General features: G+C 37.0%; 1 protein-coding gene across 2 annotated transcripts in view; it reads right to left on the bottom strand.

The window, feature by feature from the left end:
* Positions 1 to 20,264, bottom strand: part of LOC108431914 (cytokine-dependent hematopoietic cell linker) — a 49,842-nt gene extending 29,578 nt beyond the window's left edge. Inside the window, exons 1-4 of one of the 2 annotated variants that reach the window (XM_017705400.2) lie at positions 20,089 to 20,264; positions 9,143 to 9,224; positions 8,984 to 9,044; positions 1,932 to 1,964 (exon numbers count right to left, since the gene is read on the bottom strand). In XM_017705400.2, the coding sequence (XP_017560889.1) occupies positions 1,932 to 1,934 (3 nt within the window). In that variant the 5' untranslated portion in view covers positions 1,935 to 1,964; positions 8,984 to 9,044; positions 9,143 to 9,224; positions 20,089 to 20,264. Of the gene's footprint in view, positions 1 to 1,931; positions 1,971 to 8,983; positions 9,045 to 9,142; positions 9,225 to 20,088 lie in introns of both variants that reach the window. The other variant, XM_017705399.2, reaches the window with a different exon arrangement.
* Positions 20,265 to 25,801: the final 5,537 nt, after the last annotated feature.

The raw sequence follows: 25,801 nt of genomic DNA on the forward strand, positions 1-25,801 counted from the left end.
AAGCCTTTGTTAATAAGAGCCAATCCTCTTTTTTTCCAGACCTGGCGCCTATTTTAGTAGTGGAACTGGGTGGAGGTGGGGCTGGGTGGGTTGGGGTGGTATTTGGGATGCAGTGTATTTATAAGAAAAAAAATGAGCCGGACATGATTCTGGAGATAATCAACAGAAGAGCTACATTTACAGCAAATCACTAAACATCATTAGAAAATGAAGAGCCACATACAGCACATTCATCCATCCAATACAGAGTAATGCATTCACACTGTTAATTGATGTAGCCTTTTTAGTTTCATTAAGCTTAAAAACATGAACAACTAAAGCATGTGAAAAACGTAGTGGGTTAGTTTTTTGCCTAGCCACAATTACCTTGCAATGATGGTCCTGAAAGACTCCTGTTTTCCTCTTTCTCAAGTTTGAAATGCTTATCAAACATCTTATAGTTACAGTTATTGGTTAACATGAAATTCTGACTGGTCAGTATCAAAAAGAGGATTTTGAAGACATGACATGTTTTTCAAAGTTCTTTTTCTTTATGATTTTCACTTATTTATAGGTCTTTATATGTACACTCTATTCAATAATCTGATGGAAAATCTCCGTTTACATGCATGCTATAAGTAATGAGATCCAAAATGACATGCATGCGTAGAGAACCACTTAGAGTAAATGTTAACATGATGAGCATCATATTAGTCCAGTCAGCATGAGACGAATCTTCAAATTATGGCAGAAAAATGTACTTCACATGTATTAAAGAAGGCCGAGAGGAAGACGCTGTGTTTTGAGACACATAAGCTGGATGTCTGTCCCACTGCTGTCAGAGCATAAACTTTGTCTCCTCTGCAGACCAGTTTCTGCTCCGCATGTTAAATGTTATAAACTTTCACTATGAACTTTCACTTACCCATTCCATTTAGGACTGGAATTGGAATCAGGTGTTACATGGCTTCTTATTCTTCTATTTAACTCATTATTTACAGCATTACCCACCTCAATCAATCAAATAAAAATTGTGTTCTGAATGGCCTCAGTCGGACTAGACTATTCCATTTGAGGTGTATACATGGACGTATTCTATTCCAATTGAGCTATTTGTTGGATTATTAATGGATTAGGGTTATGCTGCATGTAAACATGGCTACTGTTCCAGGACATCATCCTTTATAAATTAAGCCCTGGGTAAATTCGAAAACTGGTAAAGCCCATATTTGTATTGGAGGTATATGCATTCATGGTTTCAGGCTTATAAGTTCCCATTAATGTAGATACAAGCCTGTAAAAACTACACACAAAGCATCCAAAGTTTGCTTTTAAAGTTTCGCCCTGGAGCTATTAGGCCAATGTAAGGAAATGTTACAGCAGCAAATTGCACACCTAAATCATCACACACTTATCTTAAACCACGTCGAGCTGTTAGAGGGACTTTCCATTGATTTTTCACTGCACACTAATTGTTGAGATGTAAACAAAATCATTCAGGGTGGTTTGATGAGAAATGTGTCGTTCTAGAGAAACTGAGTCAAAACTGTCTACAGTGGTGGTGATAAGAACCAGGGCACATCTACAGTACAGTTCTGACTGTGTATGTTTCTCAAATGAAGCCTTTCATATCAAACCACTCTGAACTGACAAATTATGCAGACATCTTGAAAAAATGTTAAAATTCCTCTTTAAGTAATCTGAAATAGGCTTAATTACGTGGTTTCTGACGTTATACTGTTATTTTTAACAGTGGACAACAGAATGGACAAAATTCCATTTTCCTTAGTATCTTATTAGAATCCTCAGAAATGGGGATTATTTGTCATGTGACATCTGTTTTATTATACTAATAAAGAAGCTTCTTCAAAATATTGTGGGATTTTTGCTCTGTTTTTAGAGAGAGAGAGAGAGAGCGAGTTACAGAGAAAAAGAGAGGCAGTATTACTCACCATTTTCAATGGAGACACATTTCTGTTCACTCTCTGCAACTGACCAGAAAACACACACACACACACACACACACACACACACACACACACACACACACACACACACACACACACACACACACAGTGACCTGGATTAGTTTCAGTAAACTGCTTGAGCTGACACCATTGATTTTGGAGGAATCAAAACATCACCCGTTTCCAATTACGTGCAGTGAATACCTACCATGCTTTACCATTTAAAGCTGCTCCTTAACAATTACAGCTGATTAGGAGTTTAACTAACATTTGTATATGTTGTACCAAAATAAATGTCAAATCGAGTCCAATTGAATTTCCAAACCAAAAAATGAAGATTTCCTAATTTCCTGAATTGTTTCCTAAAAAGTCAAAGCACATGTACTGACCAAATATTCTCAAACAGACAGCAAGGTTTGAATATTGATAGTGTTTCAATGTTCTAATAAACCAAATGAACCAGTATGAATGGAGGAGAACATTCTAGAACAGAGTGAAATAGGGAGAATGTTTAAAAACTAAAATTCTAGAAGAGGAAGAGGAAAGGAGAACAGTTCAGTTCTTTATTTATCCCAAAAAGGGAAATTCATTTGCAGCTTTCCCCGTCCATTCACACAACTATATATAATTGTCTTCTCTCAATTCTCCAAAAAATCTAAAGGCAACACCAAAAGATGATCAGGTAATTTAAAATAAGAGGCTGCATCTTATTGAAAGGTAAAGAAAAATCAGAAAGTAGAAGTCTCATGTGAGATTTAGGTATGTGTATATATATATATATATATATATATATATATATATATATATATATATATATATATAGTTGTGTGTATGGATGGGGAAAACTGCAAATGAATTACCCTTTTTGAGATAAATAAAGAACTGAACTAAACTAGAAGGTTCTCTTCAGTTATGTATGTCAGAGACAACAAATTCACATACTTAAATACAAAAATAAGGAGTCAATGCAAGGAGACCATAAATAGTTGAAGCCATTAAAAAGACTATTATCCTCATTTATAAGCTTGATAGCAGAAGGAATAAAAAAAGAGGTGCGATTTGTTCTACTGAGCATAATATAACTGATCAATGATCAGATTGACTGATAATTCCTTTTGCATTCTGAGCCAGTTGTTTCTCCCACAGGGAGTCCAGGTCTCTCTGTTGGACTCCAATTATCTTTGAACAGATTTTTACAATACCATTCAGGCTATTATTGTCCCTCACTGACAGCCCTAAAAATTGCACAACACTGTATTACAAGCATGAAAAGAAATAAATGAAATCTTTTTTGACCCATCTTAACAACCAGCTCTGGATTTGCATCTAATTTTAGTTGGGAGTCAAATACTGTTCTGAAGTACTTATAACCATCCACAATTTGTACCTCTTCTCCATGTATGATACTAGCTTTTTGGTTCCTTCTTTTTCAATGATTTCGATGATGAAATCGATGATTAGGTCCTTATTTTTTAACACATTAAGGTTAAGAAAGTTCTCGTCATACCATGTAACAAAAGCCGGTAGGGCACAACCATGATCTGACTCTGAAACCTGAAGAAGAGACAGTAGTACAGTATCATCAGAAAACTTTACAAGACAGCTGCCCTCTCCTGCCGCTCTCTGTGTACATAATAAAAAGCAAAGGGGACAGGACACAACCCTGACCCTATTTCAGACCATGGTGCTGGACATATGTCTGTTCACCCAAATTTGCGAATTTGCTTAATGACCTTATTCACTCAAAAAATCTAAAAGCAACTCCAACAGCTGATCAGGTAATTTAAAATAAGAGACCAGTCATTCTATCAAAAATTGAGGCTGTGTCTTATTATAAGATCAAGAAAAATCAGCAAATAGAAGTATTAGATTTAGGTCTCTCGAGGTGCTTATACACTCTACACTTGGTAGGCAAACTGCAAAGGATCTAATTTACTACCAATAAGAGAGACAATCATATCTTTTCAAAACAAGGGATGTGAGAGAAACCGGTCTAATCTCAATTAATTCCTTGGCTTTTTTCAATTTTGGAATAGATGGATGTTTTCCAGATTGTAGGTATCTGACTACATTCACATACACCTTCTAAACTGCTTATCCTTCTGGGTCAAAGGAGGAGCTGGAGCCTATTGCAGCAGTCATTGAGTGGAAGGCAGGATACACCCTGGACAGGTCACCAGTCCATCGCAGGGCAGACAGACATATACATTCAGACCCACACGCACACCTAGGAGCAATTTAACTGTGTGAGGAAACCCAAGCAGACATAGTGAGAACATACAAACTCCACACAGAAAGGACCCTGGTCACCCAGCTGGGGAATCGAACCCAGGTCCTTCTTGGCATGAGGTGACAGTACTACCCAATGCACCACTGTGCCACCCCTGACCCCATTCACAACACTGGAAATTAGGAGAACCTTGTATGGTTCCAAGAAGTGTGTGACTGGAGAAGAACATTCTAGAGCAGAGTGAAGTCCTTGAGTAGTGTAAATATTTGAAAAAATTCTAATACAGTTCATATGAGGAGAACCTTCAAAACAAGTATGAACGGAGGAGAAGACTCCAGAACAGAGTGAAGTGGGGAGAACATTTTAAAGCACTGCAAATGAGAAGAACCTTCTAGAAGAGTGTGAATGGACACAGACAGTCTAGAACAGAGTGAAATGGGGAGAACATCCTTGAGTAGTATAAATATTAGAGAACATTCTAAAACAGTGTATATAAGGAGAACCTTCAAAATGACTGTGAATAGATGGGAACACTCCAGAACAGAGTGAAATGGGGAGAACATTTTAAAGCACAGAAAATGAGAAGAACCTTCTAGAAGAGTGTGAATGGAGACAAACACTCTATAACAAAGTGAAATGGGAGAACATCCTTGAGAAGTGTGAATTGTAGAACACTGCAAACGATAAGAACCTTTTAGAAGAGTGTGAATGGAGAACATTCTAGAACAGAGTGAAATGGGGAGAGCATCCTTCAATAGTGTGAATGTTTAAGAACTTCCTAAAACAGTGCAAATGAGGAGAACCTTCTAGAAAAGAGTGAATAGAGGAGAATGTTCTAGAACCATGTAAGGGGGGTGTTGCATTTTAAAATTGAGAAGACCATTCTAGAAGTAAAAGTGAATGAAGAGACACATTCTAAAACCGTGGATGGAGTAAACATTCTAGAATGTGCATGTGGATGTTCTAGAATAGTGTGAGGGGGAGAACATTGAGAATAGGAGAGAAGGGAAAGCATTCTAAGACATTGAGAATGGTGGGGAACATTCTAGAATGATGTGAATGGAGTAGAACTTTGTAGAACAGTGTGAATGGTGGGAGGATGTTCTAGATTCTCTCCACATGCATAAGAATGCACTACAAAAATGAAAAGCAGTTCAAATTCATATTATAGCATAAATTATCACATAGCGTTTCTTGTGATAAGTGATCTTGACAAATCTTGAATTCACCCAAATCTCAAGTCTCCCACAAGTCTCACCCAAATCTCCTAATTCACATTTTTATGTCCTGAATCTCAGTTATATATAAACAAAATATGTTGTTTTTCAACTTTCTTACTAAATGAGACTCTTTCCATCACACAATCCCACCAGCCATTTCTTCCTTTAGAAAATCTCAGGTATTCCCAATTGGGAGCTCAAGAAGGAAAATACCTGAAATTAATGTTACATTAAAATTTTAAATTAAATGTTTTTTTTACAGTTTAGCATGCCAAACAAATGTTTGCTCATGTTTTTGGTGTTTGTTTGTTGTTGATATAATTTCTTATTTCTCATAGTGTGTGAGGGCATTTGGAGTATGCTTGTTCATATCATTCTATTATGTTGTAGTGCTATCTGAAGCCTGTTATTATTAAATACTCCATTCCACAGATTAAATCTCACTTAATTTCATTTTACAGTATCTGAAATGCCAAAAACAAACAAATAAAAACAACATCAACAAAAAAAAACACAGAAAACAATAATTAGTCAATTCTGTTTGACATTGACAACAGTCACGCGTTCTGCAAACTCTCCTAAAGAGACTCCTCTGGGAGATCACGTGACTGAGCAACTTTCCTCAGACTCAGACTCTGACAGGGACTCCATTGCCCGCAGTTCTATGGGGGCTCATGTGACTTCTGACTCTCTCTCGTGCTCCAATCAGGGCTCTCACTCCCCCAAAATACTAAATGGTATCACCTGTGTATTTTGTTATATGACAGGGTAGTTTACTTTATAAGCCTTGGTTAAGTGCAAGGTAATGTTTCTTTGTGAACAACTGAGCGTTCGTAATCTGATTGCCTGTATTCCATGTTTTGACCACTGCTTTGTTTATTCCGATTCTGCATTTTGCTTCGTCCCTTTTTGTACTTTTGTCCGTTCTGACTGATCTGTGTTTTTGAACCTTTTGGCCTGTTTTTCCGACTTCATCTTTTGCTCTGCCCTTTTCTAATTTGTTTGCCTGCTGTTATTAAAATGCTGTTGTCTTGTATATCCACGAGCGTCTGGTTTCTGTGGATTCGTCACAACAGTATTAAAACTTGCTGTATAATGTTTTACCTTATGAAAGTTGCTTGTTTTTTTGTTTGTTTTTTTTTTTTTTGTAAATAAATGTTAATTTCAAATATAATGCCTGCAACATGTTTAAAAAAAGTTGGGACAAAAGCAAGGTTTCCAGTGTGTTACATTACCTTTCCCAGAATTTAATAATTTTTGGGGGGACTGAACACACCAATTGATTCAGTTTTTGAAGTGGAATTGTGTGGAAGTGTTTGTATGTACCATACATTTTTACTTGGGGTTGCATGAATTCAGTTTTTTTTTGATGTTTTCCAATTTTCCCCCAAAGTTAGTCACATCCAATTCCACCCACCAATTAGGATTTCCTCTGTGATCTGTGAAGCAATGTTTTCGAACCACCACTAACATCACTGGACAGCTTAATGCACTCGGAGGAAAGCGCCAACCACCAGTTTTGTTATGTCAGCTGACAGATGCCTGTGCTAAGTGATGGTAGGAGAAGGAGGGCCATCCTACCCTCCCAGAGAACAAGTCTAATTGTGCTCTCTTGAACCTCTGGCCACAGATGGCTGTGACATCACCAGACTCCTTTTCTCTAAGGTGTTCATGTTGTTAGGGTCACAATCACATGATGAGCAACTAGTCAACACCAAGCCTAAAGCGTCATCATTGAGCATTAAAGTTGACAAGTTAACATCTCAATTAGTCTGTGCCAACCCCCTGGCACCCACACTCTCTGGTTACACAGCCATACTATTGTAGCACATGCAGAATGTTCTTTGCCATTGTCATTTTGCAATAACCATGGAGGTTCTTGTAAAAAGGTGCTGTCACAGATGTGCTAAGTTACCCACTGATACATTTCCATATCATGACACAAGTTGGCTGAACACTGTTAACAATTTGGATGATTCTTTTCTGCATAAAGAATCAGAAATACTGTCTCATCAGAACACAATACATATTTCCACTGTGCATCGGTCAATTTCAGCTGAACTTGAGCCCAGAGAATTCGGCAGTGTTTTTTTGACGTTGCTGATATATGACGTCTACTGTGCATAGTACAGTCTTACCTTGCATTTGTGGATGCAGTGATGAACACAGTTTATTGAAAATGTTTTATCAAGACTTTGCAGTGATATCCATCATATAAGAATTCCATTTTTAATGCAGCGCTGACTGAAGGATTAAGGGTTGCAGGCATTCGGTTGTAGTTTTTCGCCTTGCCCTTTATATGTAGATATTTATCAAGTTTCATTAAATCTTTTGATGAGCGTGAATTACTTAAAATTCTTGCAATCTCTAGTGGAGGAATAATCATCCTCATTCACCAATTGTTCTTAAGAAGAAATTTCTTCTTAAAACTCACTTATGCAGTTTTCATGAAGATTCTGGCATTCACCTGTGTTTTCTTATTTGGGATTTGTTAGAGCAGAAAAGAATCTACTTACATAAGAGCACAAATCTAGACTTTTTCTTAGGGCCTTTCTCAAGAACAAACTTAAGAAAAAGCTTAGGGAAGATATTGGTGAATGAGGACCATTGTTCTTAAACTGTTGCATTATATGCTAAGGTTTATAAAGGATTAGGCCGTTTTAGGTTCTTTCTCTTTATATTATATAAACATGATTGCATCACCTGCTTAAAATGTTTTTTGAACATTTCACAGCACTCTGAATCTGTCCCAACTTTTTTAGAACATGTTGCAGGCCCCAATTTCAGAATCAACTTAGAATTTTTACACAAAACAATGACGTTGATAAGGTAAATGTTTTTGTTTAAATACAGTTCAATCTGGATAGATTTAATTTGCATTTAACATACTTTTTTAACTTTCTGGTGATAAGTGTCTTACATATTACACTTACACTTGGCTCTTTAAACACTTTACTGTGTTCAGAAACAAAGCCTTTCTTGGAAATAACACTGACCATTGTGGTCACTCTCTGTCCCCTAATGTGCACTGCATAAATAAATAAAACAGATCTAAAAAGCAACCACCATCAAACCACCAGCTAAAAAAGAACCTGCATATCAACCACATTGCTTTTCAAACACTCGATAGTGTTTGCAATGTCCTGATAACAATTAACAACAGAGTGATGGGAGGACAACCTAGAACACTGTGAATGTGAGGCAACATTTTGGTGAGAACAGAGCATACACTGAAGTGACAGTGACCACTGTTTTCACTCAAGGTAGATACAAAAAACAACCATAATCAAACCACCAGCTAAAAAGCACTGTTTATTATTAATCATATTATCTTGATGACTCACAATCAGTTTCAGGAAACTAATAGGCTTAAATTAAAATGATAGTAAAATGACTCGATGAAGTGTATTAACATTATTAGCACAATTCCTCTAAAAATTGCAAGAGAGTTTTGTGCTACTTCAAAATAAATCATTATCTGCTGGTTATTAATGAACATTTGTAGACTAAAATAAAGATTTGAGTTCACTTTGCTTTACTTGGAACCATACAAAATACATCCTGTATGTGTGTCTGGACATTTGTACCTTTTTCAGGGGATGTTTTCCATTGAAGGCCAAGTTAAGCTTCTGCTTTAAGAAAGTTTTGCTGAAAAATAAAACAAACTGTTATCAGATTAAGCACTGAAAACATTTATTTGAACATTGTAGATTCAATTAAACTGGACTGCAGTTTGGTGTGCTGACCTGAAGAGGTGACAAATAATTTTGGAGCTGGCTTGAGCTTCTGCTGTTTAGTGGTTTGTCAGGTGGATCTGCCCCATGAGTTCTACAAAATGATAAATAACAGATCAGAAGTCTTCTTGATTTTCCTTGAGCAAATGCTTTAATGTGTTCTACATTGAGTCAAACAGTATTCTATATGACAACTATTTGTATTTCTGAAATATAAAAATAGAATAAACTGAAACCTTTGAGTTAAACTACACAACATGGGCTATTTCCCCACATGCAAAACAAACAAAAAGTAAATTACTTGAACTTGAACATTAATATAAATGGATATTGACACATGGAATCATGTTCTTTCAATATATGAACCATTTTACAGAATTTGTTCAAAGTGTGGTCCCACACTAACAAAAATAATTTAAAAAGTATTCAGACCATAGATATTTTCAAAATATCTTTATTTTGAAAATTTGATATTTGATATTTACAAAAACTTTCTGTTGCTGGCGTAACAAACCCTAACCCCTCAATTTAAACTAATTCCTAATGTTTTTCATTTTTATATTTTTTATTGTTGTTTTTAAAAGGCTTTTTAGTTTTTTAAGGTGAAGCTTAAAAGAGAAAAGATTTAGATTCATCATCTGTTATAATGTTTGTAGCCTCTTATGCTCCTTTGAACCACCGCTGGTTCTAAAATTCATTTCGTCATATTCTTCATAACTTTCATATTTCATAAGCTACATTAAAAAAGTGGGTTTCATAGGTGAACTTTAACTGTCTTCTTTCTAGTCAAATAGATAGTTAATGTAATTTTAACTTATATTTGAAGAAGCTGAACTCTGAACTGCGGCACAGTGGTGCGGTGGGTAGCACTGTCACCTCACAGTGAGGAGGGCCTGGTTTCAATTCCCTGGCCGGGTGACTGGGGACCTCTCTGTGTGGAGTTTGCATGTTCTCCCCATGTCTGCGTGGGTTTCCTCCCACAGTCCAAAGACATGCAGTCAGGCCAATTGGACATGCTAAATTGCCCCTAGGTGTGAGAGTGTGAGTGAATGTCTGTGTCTGACTGCCCTGCGATGGACTGGCGACCTGTCCAGGGTGTATCCTACGTGCTGGGATAGGATCCAGCACACCCCCACCCCATGACCCTGAAGGAGAAGCGGCTTGGAAAATGGATGGATGGATGAAATCTGAACTTTTTGTTTACTGATATTCGACCCATTTTTCCACAAATCTGGATTATACTCTTCAGTGATATACTATGTAAAATATTTTTATGAAATAACACAAAGAGCGTCTTTGGCTTTCAGCTGTAAATTGTAAGCATATAGCAATATGTGTGTGATCATAAAACATTTTCTGTTCATTTGAGGGGAGCTTTTACAAAAAGACAATATAAATAAATAGAAATGTGCTTTTATTTCATGCAGTTACTGAATAATTTGCCTTACAATTTGGTAATGTATATTCAGATCGAAAAACCAAAATATATGCAAAATATATAACAACATTTTACTAAAAAAATACTGAAACGCAAACAGTTTTAGTTTATAATTATTATTATTATTTTAGCTATGCCCCTGCACTGAATCTCTGTCCTTCATGGCCACATGAGGACAGACATTCAGACATTTACCTTTACATTTACAGTTAGCTACCATTGTTTTAGAATACATGTGCCTCAGTAATTGTCACCACTTAAACACGTATTTTATGCAATTAAGTCAACTTTTTTTTGTGTTTTAATGAAAAATATCATGATTGTATGTGTGTATAACTGTTCCACATTGTGTTTGCTAGTCATGTACTGGCTAATGTTTTTGAATTATGCTCAAAATTCAATGAAATTGCTGCTATGAACATATTTGGTTCATTTTTGGTAGTGTTATGATTGTTTTGATAGTAACACGATGGATTTATTTGAATTAAAATAAACATAATATTCATTTATTAAGTCACTCAAAGCAAAAAGATTATAGTTTAAAGTCCAAATCAGATAAAAGTCTGAAATATGTCTTTTACTCTGACCTTCATCGTTTGGCAGAATGGTCCATATATGAATGTTCATTCTAAATACATCAGTGTTTATTAAGTATATATCAGAGTTGATTGTATAGATCAGTGTTGATTCCATACTTATTTCCAGGGAAAAAAATACAAAGATAAGTAGATGGTATTTAAAAAACTTAGCATTCATCATTGATCCATTAGTAATGTTTAGGAAAATTGATGCAAATATCTATTTTTACCTTCACATGCATTACACTGAACTTTTGCCACTCACTGGATGGCATTTTTTCCTGAAATAAGCTTACAATGAGCTCACTGTTGTAATATGTCTTGCTGGAAACAGAGCTATTAGGCCCATACTTTCACTAAGGCTTCACTAAAACACTAAAGCACCATGCAGTGTTACTGTAGAACAAAGAATAAGCAAAAGAGTAACATTACTGTAATGTTACTACACAGTTGAACACTACAGTGAATACTTAATGTACAATTTGAATTGTAATTTGCATACATTTAATATGAATCAACAAATTAAGGCTAAAAGCTAAACACCTTGACCAATAATGAATGTAAATGGGATCTCTCTTGTGTAGGCTTACTATTTGTAGTAGCATAGGCTGATTATTGCCTGAATAGAATCAAATGTATTCACGAACATATCACGAAGTATTAAACATCACCAAGTATGGTTTCATTTTACATCATTAATGCATTTATTTTATGCATGTTTCAAATTGATTATGTGATTGCCATAGAAAGCTGGTAACATGATTTTGCTGTGATAAATTTAAAGTCATGGTCATGTCTTTGTTATGTAGTAGAGTTCTAGTAAAGCGTTACCAAAATATCACAATAGTTATTACTTGGTAACATTTTGACACTTCATTATATCAGTCCGTTGGATTAATCTAGGTTTGGTGCATGACAGGAGAACAATACATACCAGAATGCATGATGCTAATCATAAAATTTGGTGGAGGAGGGATAATGGGCTTTGGGATTCTTATTTCCAGTGAAGGGTAATGCTAATCCTGCAGTGTGTAAAGCTATTTTATACAATTTTATGCTTTCAACATTGTGGCAACAGTTTGGGGAAGGCCCTTTACTGTTCCTGCATGTCTATCCATAAAGATGCCTGCATGGAGCCCTGACCTCAACCCCACTAAACACCTGAAATGCCATTTGTGAGGCACACTCCAAAAGCTTGTAGAAAGCTTTCATAGAAGAGTAGAGGCTGGTATAGCTGCAAGGGACAGTTGGGGTGCAAGTCCATATTAATGCCCACGGTTTTAGAATGTAATGTTCTAAAACTCAGAGAACTGTGATGGTAGCTGTCCACATACTTTTTAGCCATATTATGGCCCTATGTAGTAAGTTCAAAGCCTAATTCTAAACCTCACCCTTACCTTCACAACGACAACCTAAAAGAAATGCTTTTATGCTTTTATGTTTTTAAAAGCAATCAAATGTTTGGTTGGTGCTGACATTATATTATAGCCCTGTTTTCTTTGGTTTTTGTACTGAAAATCCATAAAGACACAAATAAACACACATGTACAAACATGTGTCACATGCTTTTACATTCACTGGAAAGACTGTAAAGCACCACACATGGGAAAAGTTGATGTGAAGTAATTCAAAAGTCTGGCTGAGTCTCATTTTCTCTCAGCTGTACTGATGTACAAACATCTACTGCTCTAATTTTAGCATTTCACTCAGTGCGGTTTCCTGCTGCATCCTCCAGACTGTGAAAAGCCGAGGCTGCAAAACACATAGCCTTTTCCTCTCTGCACACAGTAACACTTCAGCCAGAACAAGAATAAAGTGAACAAGAAATTATGTTCATTGACCAGTCTCCACACAATAACTCACACCTCTATGATTACAACAGAGGTTCATATGTCCACACTTGAACCCATGAAATGAAAATGAAATGGTTAACTCTAAACAATTATTTTGTATTTTTTAAAGATAAGATTGGTTATTTATTATTTTTTTTATTTTATAGATTTAGATTTATTTTAGTGTTTTTATTTAGAGCTTATTTTTCTAAAATAAAATGCTGTCTCACATTTTCATGTCACTACGGACACAATTTAAAGTCCGAACTATGATCCTTATATTACAGTTTTTCAAATATGAACAAGTTATTCAGAGTAGTCTGGAGTGAAATGGTTAACTCTAAAGAGAACTACTGATTTCTCTACAGTGGTGGTGATACAAACCAAAGGTCACAATGTCTATAACATAAATACACTTTATTTGCTATTTAAAACCTAAATGTATTTTCTGGGGCTTTTCTACATAATTTTGGAGACTATTTTGCCTTATAATGCCCTGTATATACTCCTCCACCTTGAATACATTCAAAATCTAAAATGTTTTATATTAATAATTTATCTCAAAACTAGTATAGCACAATATCTCAGACATCAGGCAGTGGTGTTGTAAACATTTCATATTCAGATTTCTGTGAGGTTGAAGAGGCATTGGACTCTTCAGATGTCCAGTTCCTATCACCGCCATGTAAGCAATTCTGACTTGGTCATTTTCTCTAGAATGATACATTCCATAGGAAACTGCTCTGAATACCTTTCTTTTCACTTGAATGGCCATTCCACCAATCTTATGTTTAAAAATTTTCAACTGAAATGCTCTGCTTTAGAAAAAACCTGTCAAAACTACTCCCAGTGGTGGCGATAGCAACCAGACATCTGAATTTAATGCCTCTGTAAGTTACCTCACAGGAAGTTATTACTTGAAAAGTTTATGAATAGGCTATCTCATGTCTGAGAAATTGTGTTTGAGATAACGTTAAAATATGGCCTAAAATATGTTTCTTAAAATACATTCATAGCAGAAACACACATGTACATGTAGAGTGTTCTAAGGCAAAACTCAAAAAGTACTCAAAGAAAACTATTTACCATTATTAGCATTACATATGAATGCTTCTGGTTCCTAACACCACAACTAAACTTGAGCTGGAAAATTGTTTCCACAATGCACCATTTCAATGACTTTGTTCACATCTGAGTGATTGAATTGCATGAACATTTTGAGAAATTGGTGGAATTCACAATGTGGTCTTGCATATATTTTGGAAAAAAAAAACTTGGTGGAATTCCCCTCTACTTGTGTATTTTGAACAAAGTTTAAAAGTATGCTATATTACTTTCATACGGGAATGGTGCATACATGTTTCTTAATGCAAAATGAACCAATAAAAATGGCAATGTAATATGGTACAATTATGCTACCTAACTGAAGATGCTCTTGAGGGTATCACCCCAGAGACAAGCAAAGAACACTGAAATGTACAGTTATGCCACTTTTTTATGTCACTTTGAGTGTAATAGACTAGACTTGTTTAATATAGTCTGTATTGTGCAATATACAGTTGCATTGCTATGCTATTACATTATAGTATAATATTGTATAGTACATTCTTGGCAAAAAGGGCTCTATATTGTACCTAAAAGGGTTCGTTGGCTTGTAACAACAGTGGAAGCCTTTTGGATACTATGTACTTGTTTTCAAAAAGGGTCCTATATAGAACCATCTACAACACATTCTCCATCAATCTGAAGAACGTGTTCATAATGCAAAGAACCCTTTAATCATGCAAAGGGTTCATTGAGTAGTTACGGTTCTACATAGAACCATTTTCTTTACTAAAACCCCTTGAAGAATCATCTTTTTAAAGAGTGTAGACTATAGAATTATATAATCATTTGCATTGATTGTTCACTAACTGGGGTGTCTTGGCCTGGAAGAATTTACCATTATCTTCACAAATATGGCAAATGCTGCTCAAACTTCAGTATTGTTTGTAAAAGACACATTAACATCAACATGTGTAGAGGCAATGCAATCTGGCCTCCGAAGTCTTGCTTGTTTAATCAATCAGTTTCAAGGAGAAACTAAATAATTTTAACAATTTAAAAAATGATTTGAGATGACATTATTGGACAAAATCTACAAATGTGTAATATTTTGTATCTTTATAGTTTCTGTAAGGTTTAAATACAAACATTTTTTAAAAAGCCTTTCCAGAATGTTTTTTTTTCAATGCTAAAGTGACGCTATACCTTATTATAGCTTGGGAATAATCTGGAAATATTTGAATTTTTAGGAGATGTATGACAGCAGGGTACCATTTCATATGAAGGGGAAAATTCTCAGATGCACTAAAATTGACATGTGAAGGCCTAGTACAATCAAAGATATGCTTGGTTGGTCAGTCATTTTCAAGAATAAACATCTGATACATGTTGACCTTACATTCTCTTACATTTCACATTGACACAACAAAATGTTTGGACCCTAACCACACAAACATCAGCTTGCTTTGCTTTCTTGTGTGTAAGAGTGTCCCCTCGCTGCCAGCACGCTAAGGAAACTCATGGTGGGCCGCTCGTAATTTGCGGTCCTCATTTCATGCAAACAGGAGCATATGCTTGTCTAGAAGCTTAATGAAAAATGGCTAAATACATTTTTAAGGTTATAGAATATTTTTACTCTTACTCATACATTACAAAACTGTGAACATGGTTTCATGAACTGAACAGATTTTAAAATGCCATGCAATTCATTGAAGATTTATTTTGAATCCAGCTGTTATGTAGAGATACACTTTTAACTGCTTGCATAAAGTATCTTACATATTTGTTTTAAGCTAAATTCAAATAATTGCAACTGTAAAAACTGTGCTGAAGCTCAGATGTAGGGCATCAGACTCAATTTACCGCTATAGATATTTCCCTGGAGAGATTTTATGTGGTTTAAAGGAAAACTTAAAGCCCAAATTCACTTAAGATGTCTTATGTAAGTGATTATCTGCATTTAACTTATTTTTAGCTATGTACCATGTACTAACTGTACCTATAAAATGTAACTGAACTCTAAATGAAAACAAAACCAAAATGAACTTTAATTCAAAACTCTCCTAAAACTAAACCTAACCTTAAATTTAAATCTTAACCTAATCCTTAACTTACAAACTTTTTAAAGTGTATCTCCAGATAATTTATAGTGACTAATTTGAGCATCTATAGATCATCCATAAGAGAAAAAAAATCTAAATGAAGTGTGAACAGAATTTAATGTGGAAAAATGTATATTGCATGATATTAGAAATGAAATTGTACAGTTAAATTGTTAGTGTTAAAAGTTAGCTTTTTTAAAGAACTGTTTGAAAACCATGCAAACAAGCTTAGTTTTGTTTTAAAAAAATGTGAATAACTGTTAAATTATCGGCATTTTTGAGAGACTGATATGTCTGTCAATACCACAGTACAGAGGAAAACTCCCATCTTAGCTGTTTTCATTGTATTAAACAAAGGAATGATGCTTTGGTGAAAAACAATGATAACATGCACAACGATAACATGCTTTGTGGACATAATAATATAGAACGACACTCTAGAAGGCTCTGAAGAAGTGGTTAAGGATGAAGTGCACTTCCAAAGAAGCCATTTATAATTAGCAATAAATACATGAGCTACATGCATTCCATACTTTTAGTATGACACAGCATGTACATGTAAACCAAAACAAATTGTGAAGCATTCAGCCTCTGTTAAGTATGAATTATTAGCTGCTTTGAATTCATTTGAGCAAATGACCAGTACTTGCCCGTAGGTCTAAGTTTCCTGTCTTCTCTTTAATAACTAAGTATAACTATTTTATGTAAATACTAATTAATATGACTTATAACAATGTAACAGGGATGTAATACGCTTGGGAACTCAAGAGGCTGATAACATCAGGGACTTATGTATAATTAAGATGTAATAAGCTTGGGAATGCAAACGGTTGATTACATAAGGGATTTAATATAGTGTAATAAAGATGTAATAAGCTTGGGAATTCAAAGGGATTCATAACATCAGGGATTTCACTTTGAAAGATTTTAAATATGAAGATGTTAAAATCGACAAATGACAAGTATATCAATAAAAATACAAATAATACTGAAGAGAAATCTAAGAAACCCACAGCTCTGATTAGAGGGGGAAAAAATGTGTGAAAAAGTGTACAACTATTTCTAAGGTAGTGGATAGAAGTGAAACAAAAAAACATGAACCACAACTGCCATGCCCTTCTCAGCCATGTCCCTTCAAATTAAGTTCCCTCTTAGCAAAACTATGGCGAGGTCAACCCAGTTAAAGACATGAAGATCTTCAAAGATCGTAAAAAGCGACAAAACCAGGATGAAAGCCTGGATGATAAAAAAAAAAACCTTGACAATCTGACTTGCATGGAAGAAAAACATCTCTACATATAGTTTCGCGTTCATATCGAAAATACATATGCAGTACATGCCAACATGTCATGTGGTACCATAGAAATTCTTAATAAACATCCATGAATGAAAAATAAATTTACATATTGCTGCTGTTGGAACAAAACCTCATATCTCCAAAATGGTAACTTTACAGGAGAAGGAAAAAACATACCTTACTTTTCAATGTAGATCAATGGAACCAAACTTTTTTCTAAGTAACTTTAGTCCATTTCTTTTGGTCCATTCATCATGAAATGTATACACAATATAAGGAGCAACAGATATTTTCAAATTATGCCAAAAAATGAAAAATGACAGCAATGGAGATACAAGGTTTTGTTCTAACAGCAGTGATATATTTCCTCATATACAAAGTACATGCGCAATATATGTCAGTATATTGGATACTTGTAGTACAGTATTTCTAACTATATCCATGTGGAAGAAAAATATATGTACATATGTCCTCATATCCAAAATATATGTGCAATATATGCCATATTGTAATGTCTTAGCACTGAAATACACTGCAGCAGACTTAATAGTAATGTGTGACATTATTTCTGCTCTGCTATAACTGCTGCATGTCTTCATCTTAAAGGAATATTCTCCGACTATGATGGCGAAAACTTTTTTTTGTCTTGTGCAAATGTATAAAAGATATTACAAATACAATATGTGTTAGGTGGGAAGTTCAAGTGCATACATTCTTTCCACATGAGTAAAAGATATAAAATAACTGTTAAATTGAAGGAAACATAAAATGTATCAACATGTCCGGAAATAACATACACATTTCCATCCATGAATGCAGTACATCACTGTTTTCAATGCAATGAACAACAGCCTGAAAAAAAAGCCTATTCACAAAAGCAGGGGGGCCCAAAGCCTGGACACTTCAGAGGCCTTGATATACAGCAGGATGAGGAATAAGCTGGACTCAATACCGGACAACTCCCGTCATTAAACCATCCCCTTGCTACATGTCACTGGACTTGTACTTCCGATTGCAATTTATTCATATTTTATTCATATTTTATAGTTTATAAGCAATGATGCTTAAATAATAATAATAAACCTAAACATGGAAACAGTTTACAATAATGTGTAGTTATTATGAGTGCTGCATTTCATTATTACAAGTGCTGCATTTGATTATTTTATGTCTATTTGTTTATTTATTAGTACTGTCATATCAAAACCTCACAACTGTAATCTTTGTGGGGGGGGGGGGGTTTGCTGTTGTTTTGAAAACATTTCATTGAAAACACCAACAGCCTTTTTTCATTTCATGAACATTTTATGATGAACACACACACACACACACACACACACACACACCTTTTGGAGGTGCTACATTGTTATGACATGTGAACATGACATTAGTTTATATTAAGATATTTGTTAATCATGACCTTAACTGACCATTCTTTGTACATTTACTCATATTTACATGTCTACTTATTAATTTCTACTTATTGTTACATATCAAAATCTCTGAACTGCATTTTTTTTAATGTCATTTGAAAATAATATTGTGTGAACATTTTATAATGACCAACAGATCAAAATAAGTTGGATTATATTTTATTACATAATCATTACAAACCTCTCTGTGACCATTCTGGAGATACGAGGTTATTGTACAAGGTTAAGAATATCATGCAAGGTTTAAAATGCTTTATATACTTTAGAATGTTCTGGTGCAATGTACCATACACAGTGCTACTCTGGAATTTTTGACTTTCCCATTTGGGAATCAATAATGCATATCTTATCTTAATTGTACTCCACCAGAGGCGATAGCAGCCCTGAGAGACTTCGCATGAGCACAGGACTTTCCATGAAAATGTTGAACCACAGAGATTGGACATGCATGGCTGCGTCAAACACATTTTCCTCTTTCTCACTTCCACTCACTTTGTTGACATCGAGAGGAAACTAGCAAAGCGGTAAATATGCGTGGCTTAAATGGTTGACTGCAAACTGAATGTCTTACTGAAACTGAATCTAAGTCTGGTTCTGCTGTGGAGAACGTTCATCATTCTTTGGGCACCTTCTACAACTGTAAGTTGGCAGGTGTTTTCTAAATAATGTCATCATCATCATTGTCACAGAAGGACCATGTTTCTACATATTATTAATACTCTTTTACACCATTTGGAAGTGTTTGTGTGCATTTCTACGCTGTATGAAGGACATGGTACAAAAATTGCTTTTAAATAAAGCATCATTACACTAACCTACATTACAGTTAAAACATATATGCAACAATAAGGCATCTTTTGGAGATATGAAGTTTTGTTACGACATTGGTAATGCATAGCATTTTTGTTAGATATTTCACATTAGTACCTCAATGCTAGTGAGTTTTAACCACTTATAATCTAGAAACCTACCAGCTGCTCCAGATTTCAATCCCTCAGTGTCATAACTGCATGATATATTAGCCTCATAGCAGTTAACGAACAATTCCTAGTAGTTACAAACAAAGGCCACTGTTTAAGAAGTCGAAAAGGCCCAACTCCATTGCTGGCCAAGCTATTTTCATCCTTTAGGCTCTTAAAAGAAATCTAAATGGTAAACCGCTTTTACTGTATACTGAACAGTAGCTACAGTAAGAAAGCTGTTTTAATATATATGTAAAAAACACATTACGTACCTGATTAGAAGTAACTACGTTCAAAGACTTGGTAAAATCGACATGCATAAGTTGTCTTGTTACATCGAGAGTAGGTTACACACATCGGAAGGTAGGCCACACTGTGTGAATGTGTGCGTCTGTATCTGTGAGTAATGAAAATGATTGACAGGTTTTCACGCAGCTGCAGTAAGTGTGAAGCAGAAGCGTTGCAAGGTCAGTGTCTCCTGTGGTTTCTCAGCTCACTTCCTGTGTGAGATTACCATCTGTCCTCTCCTCCATTTACAGATGATTATCAACGACACACACACAGACTCACACACACACTCTCATACTCACTCCCACTTCCTACACCTGTGTAACAACACTCCTCTAATACACATGCCCCACCTCACCGGCACACATGCAGAGATGCTCAGTGCACATGCAGGTTTGATTTCACACAATGTCAGGATGTAAGGCAATACATATATTGTCGCTGTCATGCAAATACCTTTATTTTTGTGTTTTTTTTTCCTTTTCTTGCCACAATTTGAAACCTGTTTCCTTTGCGTTGTATTAAAATGGAATGATTTCATTGACCTCTATTACATGTAAGGAATGTTTCTCTTCAGTATAGTCATTATTTTGGAGATGCGAGGTTTTGTTCCGATATGAGAGGTTACAGTCAAGGTTACAGTGCAAAGTCAAAGACCACCTTTCATGTATTTATTGTCCAGTCAAATCTCCATCAAGCAAATGTTATACATTTTCAGCGCCAAGAAAATAAGAAAACATGTAACAATCATTTACACAGAAGCTTCAACTAAATAGTATTTTTTTCCAGCATTCAGTGTGTCCACTCTTTGCCTTCCATTCTTTTTGAAAGACTTTGCAGGCACATTTCCCACACTTCCAAAGTTCAGTCTTAGTAGTTGGTTTCACTTTCTTCTCTTCACGATCCAGATAGTTCCAGATGCATTCAGTGATGCTGAGGTCTGGACTCTAAGGGCGGTCATTCTATTATTCTGAGAACACCAGCAAATTCTTTGTATGGTTGCAATTTTTAGTTTTTGTCTATTTGCTTTTCTCAGTCAGGGCTTCTTTACAGCTACACATCCTTTCTGACCCATGGCACTGAGTTGTCTTCTCACAGTGGAAGTTTGGACAGAAACATCTGTGGATTTTTTCAGGTCTGAAACAACAGTGGAGCTTGACATTCTCCTCTCACTCAAAGATGAAAGCTTTAAATGGAGTTCTTCTGATGGTGAGAGTTTTGGTGGTCTACCAGGTCTACCAGGTCTTGTTGTTAGGAGTCCTAATTTCTCTTAATTTGTAAATAATTTATTTAACAAATTTTGGAAACTTCTGTGTTTTTTTTTTTTACATATTTTCATTTGATTTTCCTCTTCTACAAAAAACACAGTGTAAAGCGCATTTTTCTGTTCTCACACATTTAATTCTAAAAGTGAAACAGAAAAAAAACACACACAGTCCCACTTCCTACATTTGTGCACAGATACTAAAATAACACACACGCAGAAACATTCACATGCCCAGATACCCAGCATACACACATTGACACACATTTATATACACACTCACATGCCCGTATAATAATTGCACGCACAAACACACACTCACACACACACAGTTTGAATGCAACAACACAAAGTATGTTAGAATAATGAGAAAAATAACACAATGTACAAAATGTGTCTATTTGTACTTGATTCAAAACTGTCTAACACACTGAATGACCCTGAGTGCTATGTGTGTGTGTGTGTGTGTGTGTGTGTGTGTGTGTGTGTGTGTGTGTGTGTGTGTGCATGTGTGTGTGTAAAAGAGATGGGGAAAAGTGAGATGTTGATTAGCGAGTGTCAGGAGAGTGATGTGAATAATTAAAAATGGCAAATGATAAAGATCTGAAGAGTGAGGGAGTCGGCTGTCCTTCTCAACCACACACACACACACACACACCCACACACACACACAGCAGTCAGGGTCATTACCTAATTACTCATAATGCACAGCTTAAAGGATGTTCATGCTTCAGCACCTTAGATGAAATGATGTAACTCCCAAAGTAATGTAGCGGACGCAGTTTGGTGTGCAATGCGGAGGTGTGTAAATCAAAGAAGTAGACATATTGGTAGAGGGTGTTCTGATAATTTTGCAGACACAGTGATCTGTGTCACTCAACATTTGATAAACCATAGAGGAAGCCACCTTACCTGTTTCCTGTTGAGTTACTTCCTGAACCACGTGCACACATGCTTGTGCGTACATCTACTCTATTTATAGGCATGTAGCTAATTTGAAGACGTCTTCAGAGCACCTTTCATCTCAAAGGCAAAGCTGTACTCACCTTATTTGGGGTTTATAACATTTATTTAAGATGGGATAGATATACAGACTTTTGCAACAATGTTTTTTTGGGCCACCAAGCCAATGACTTGCATGCTTCAGTACCAAAGAATAGTTAGGTGTTGCTTTGAAAAATGATTTATTAAAAGCTTTACATTATTTGCTGTTGTGCCTGTGGTGGTCTCTTTACCAAGCTGGTTCACCCCGATGTCATCCAATCTGGGTTACTGTTTAGCTACTACAGTGATAGCCTCTTAGCTTATTTAACACCATATTGTATTCAATGCATTATTTTATAGAGTAATATTAGCATACTTTAGCCAATGAAACGGCATCTGTGACACTAGGTGGATCAGCTCAGCAGGACTGGCCACCATGATTACCACATTTGCACATTAGCAACTGCAGTGTTTACAGGGATCAAATTCCAACATCTGTTTCCGAATTTGATGCAATCAGTTCTTTGTCCAACCGTATGGGTTTATTAAAAGATGGACAGTAATGCAAAACTATCTCCAAAGCAAGAGGTCATTTGGACCACAGGTTCTATATTTTTAGGGAGTTTAAAGGAGTGAGGGACTCTGCTGTTGTACCTTTTACTAACCCAGTGTTATTAAGTGCAAATGATTATAATACAATTATGTTTTCTACTAAACATAATTGAACCATAGAGGTGCTGAAGATGTACTCTTGAGGATACTAGCCCAGTAACAAAAAGGGTGCAGGCCCAAGGACAGTTTAGTAGATTTTTTTTCTTAGTGTGTATAGGGTATGAGGTACAGATCGAGTTTTGACCATTAGGTCCCTGGAGGCTTGTCCTTTTTTGCTTTGTAGGCGAGCATCAGGGTCTCAAATTTGATTGTGGGCAGCTACAGGAAGCAAGTGTAGGGAATGTAGCAGTGCAGCAAGATGCACAAGACTGAAGACAAGCTTTGCTGCTGCATTCTGGGTCAGTTGCAAGGGTCTGATAGCCTGCATAGAAAAGCCAGTAAGGAGCAAGTAGTCAAGTAGTAGTTAAGTGCAGTAGTCTGGCCCTGAGATGACAAGAAACTGAACAAGCACCTAGGTGGCCTCCCTAGAGAGAAAGGGTTGAATCCTGAGCTTGAATGGGAAAAACCAGCATAATAAGATAAGATAATCCTTTATTAGTCCCACAGCGGGGAAATTCACAGTATTACAGCAGCAGCAGAGTAACAGGAGTAAGACACTCAGTAGTAGAAACGGGAAACAGTATAAACATTATCAACATTATAAATAATAAAAATTAAAGCTAAATCTCTAGACTATTTACAACAAAATAAGCATAATAATAAAATAAAATAAAATAAAATAAGAGTTGCATATAAATCTGTATTGCACTTAGACTATTGCACAATGAAAAATGTTCGCATTCTGAATGTAAGTGTATATTGTATTGTATGTGGTCTACTGGGAGCAGTGCTGGTTGTACAGTCTCACAGCAGCAGGAAGGAAGGACCTGCGATAGCGCTCCTTCACACACTTGGGGTGAAGGAGCCGGTCACTAAAGGAACTGCCCAGTGCTGCCAGAGTCTCACGCATGGGGTGGGAGTCGTTCTCCAGCATGGATGCTAGCTTGTTCAGCATCCTCCTTTCTCCCACCGCCTGCACTGGGTCTAGAGGAGTCCCTAGGACCGAGCCGGCCCTCTGGATCAGTTTGTCCAGTTTCTTCCTGTCTGCAGTGGAGATGCTGCCGCCCCAGCAGACCACTCCATAGAAGATGGCTGATGCCACCACTGTGTCGAAAAAGGTCCTCAGGAGTGGCCCCTGCACTCCAAATGACCTCAGTCTCCTGAGCAGGTAGAGTCTGCTCTGTCCCTTCCTGTAAAGTGCAGCTGTGTTGTCTGACCAGTCCAGTTTACAGTTAAGGTGAACACCCAGGTACTTATAAGAGTCCACTCTTTCAATGTCCGTTCCCTGGATGTTCACTGCTGGAGGGGGATGTGTACGCCTGCGGAAATCCACCACCAGTTCTTTGGTCTTCCCTGCATTGATCTGTAGGTGATTCCGCAGACACCAGTCCACAAAGTCCTGAATCAGTTCTCTATACTCTCTGTCGTCCTCATTTGTGATGCGGCCGACGATCGCTGAGTCATCAGAGAACTTCTGTAGGTGGCAGTTGGGTGAGTTGTACATGAAGTCTGCAGTGTACAGGGTGAAGGCGAACGGTGCTAACACTGTCCCCTGTGGGGCCCCTGTGTTACAGACCACCATGTCGGACACACAGTCCCTTGTCCTCACATACTGTGGACGGTTGGTGAGGTAGACCAGGATCCAGTGTGTTAGGTGATGGTCCACCCCTGCCTGTTCCAGCTTGTCCTTCAGGAGCCCAGGCTGTATGGTGTTGAAAGCACTGGAGAAATCAAAGAACATGATTCTCACAGTGCACCCAGGCTTCTCCAGGTGAGAAAGAGCTCCATGCAGCAGGTAGATGATGGCATCATCCACCCCGATGCCAGGCTGGTAGGCAAACAGAAGTGGGTCCATAGATGAGCTCACCATAGGGCGGAGTTGTCTAAGGACCAGCCTCTCCAGTGTCTTCATCAGGTGTGACGTCAGTGCCACCGGCCTGTAGCTGCTGAGGTCCTTTGGGTGCTGTGTTTTTGGCAATGGCACCACACAAGATGTTTTCCACAGTTGTGGTACTCTCCCCAGCTTCAGGCTTGTGTTAAAAATGTGCTCCACTATCCCGCACAGCTGATCTGCGCAGGACTTGAGGAGCCTGGCACTGATGCCATCCGGCCCTGTAGCCTTCCTCACCTTAATCTTCCTGAGCTCATTTCTCACCTGGGCCATTGTGAAGGTCAGACCGGAGCAGGGGGGGTGCTGATTGTTGAAATGTGTGAACGGGGTGTTACGACAACCAGCAGAACCAGTGGGGCGTGGGTGTGAGCTGAAAGTTGTTGTGCTGGGGGTGGTTGTGAGAGAGGGGGTAGAGCAGCATGTTGGAAGTGCCAGACAGGAGGGTTTCAGCAGAGATGTCTGTGTAGTGGGAGGGGCGGGTGAGTGATCAAACCTGTTGAAAAACAGATTGAGATCGTTCACCCACTTTTGGTCCCCTACTGCTTGAGAGACTTCTTGTGGCCAGAGATTGCTTTAAGGCCTTTCCAGACTCCGCTGACATTATTCTGCTGTAGTTGTTCCTCCATCTTCCTCCTGTAGCTAGCTTTGCCCTCCCGGATCTTCCTCCTCAGCTCCTTCTGCACCGCTTTCAGCTCCTCCTTATCCCCTAATCTAAAGGCCCTCTTTTTCTCCTTTAGGAGAGCCTTTATGTCAGGGTTAATCCATGGCTTGATGTAAGGCTTGCAATGTGAGCCAAGAATGATACAGTATCTGGCCATCCAGTACAATAACTGGTCATCCAGAATCA

This window comes from Pygocentrus nattereri, chromosome 14, assembly GCF_015220715.1.
Source record: "Pygocentrus nattereri isolate fPygNat1 chromosome 14, fPygNat1.pri, whole genome shotgun sequence".
NCBI classification, from domain to species: Eukaryota; Metazoa; Chordata; class Actinopteri; order Characiformes; family Serrasalmidae; genus Pygocentrus; species Pygocentrus nattereri.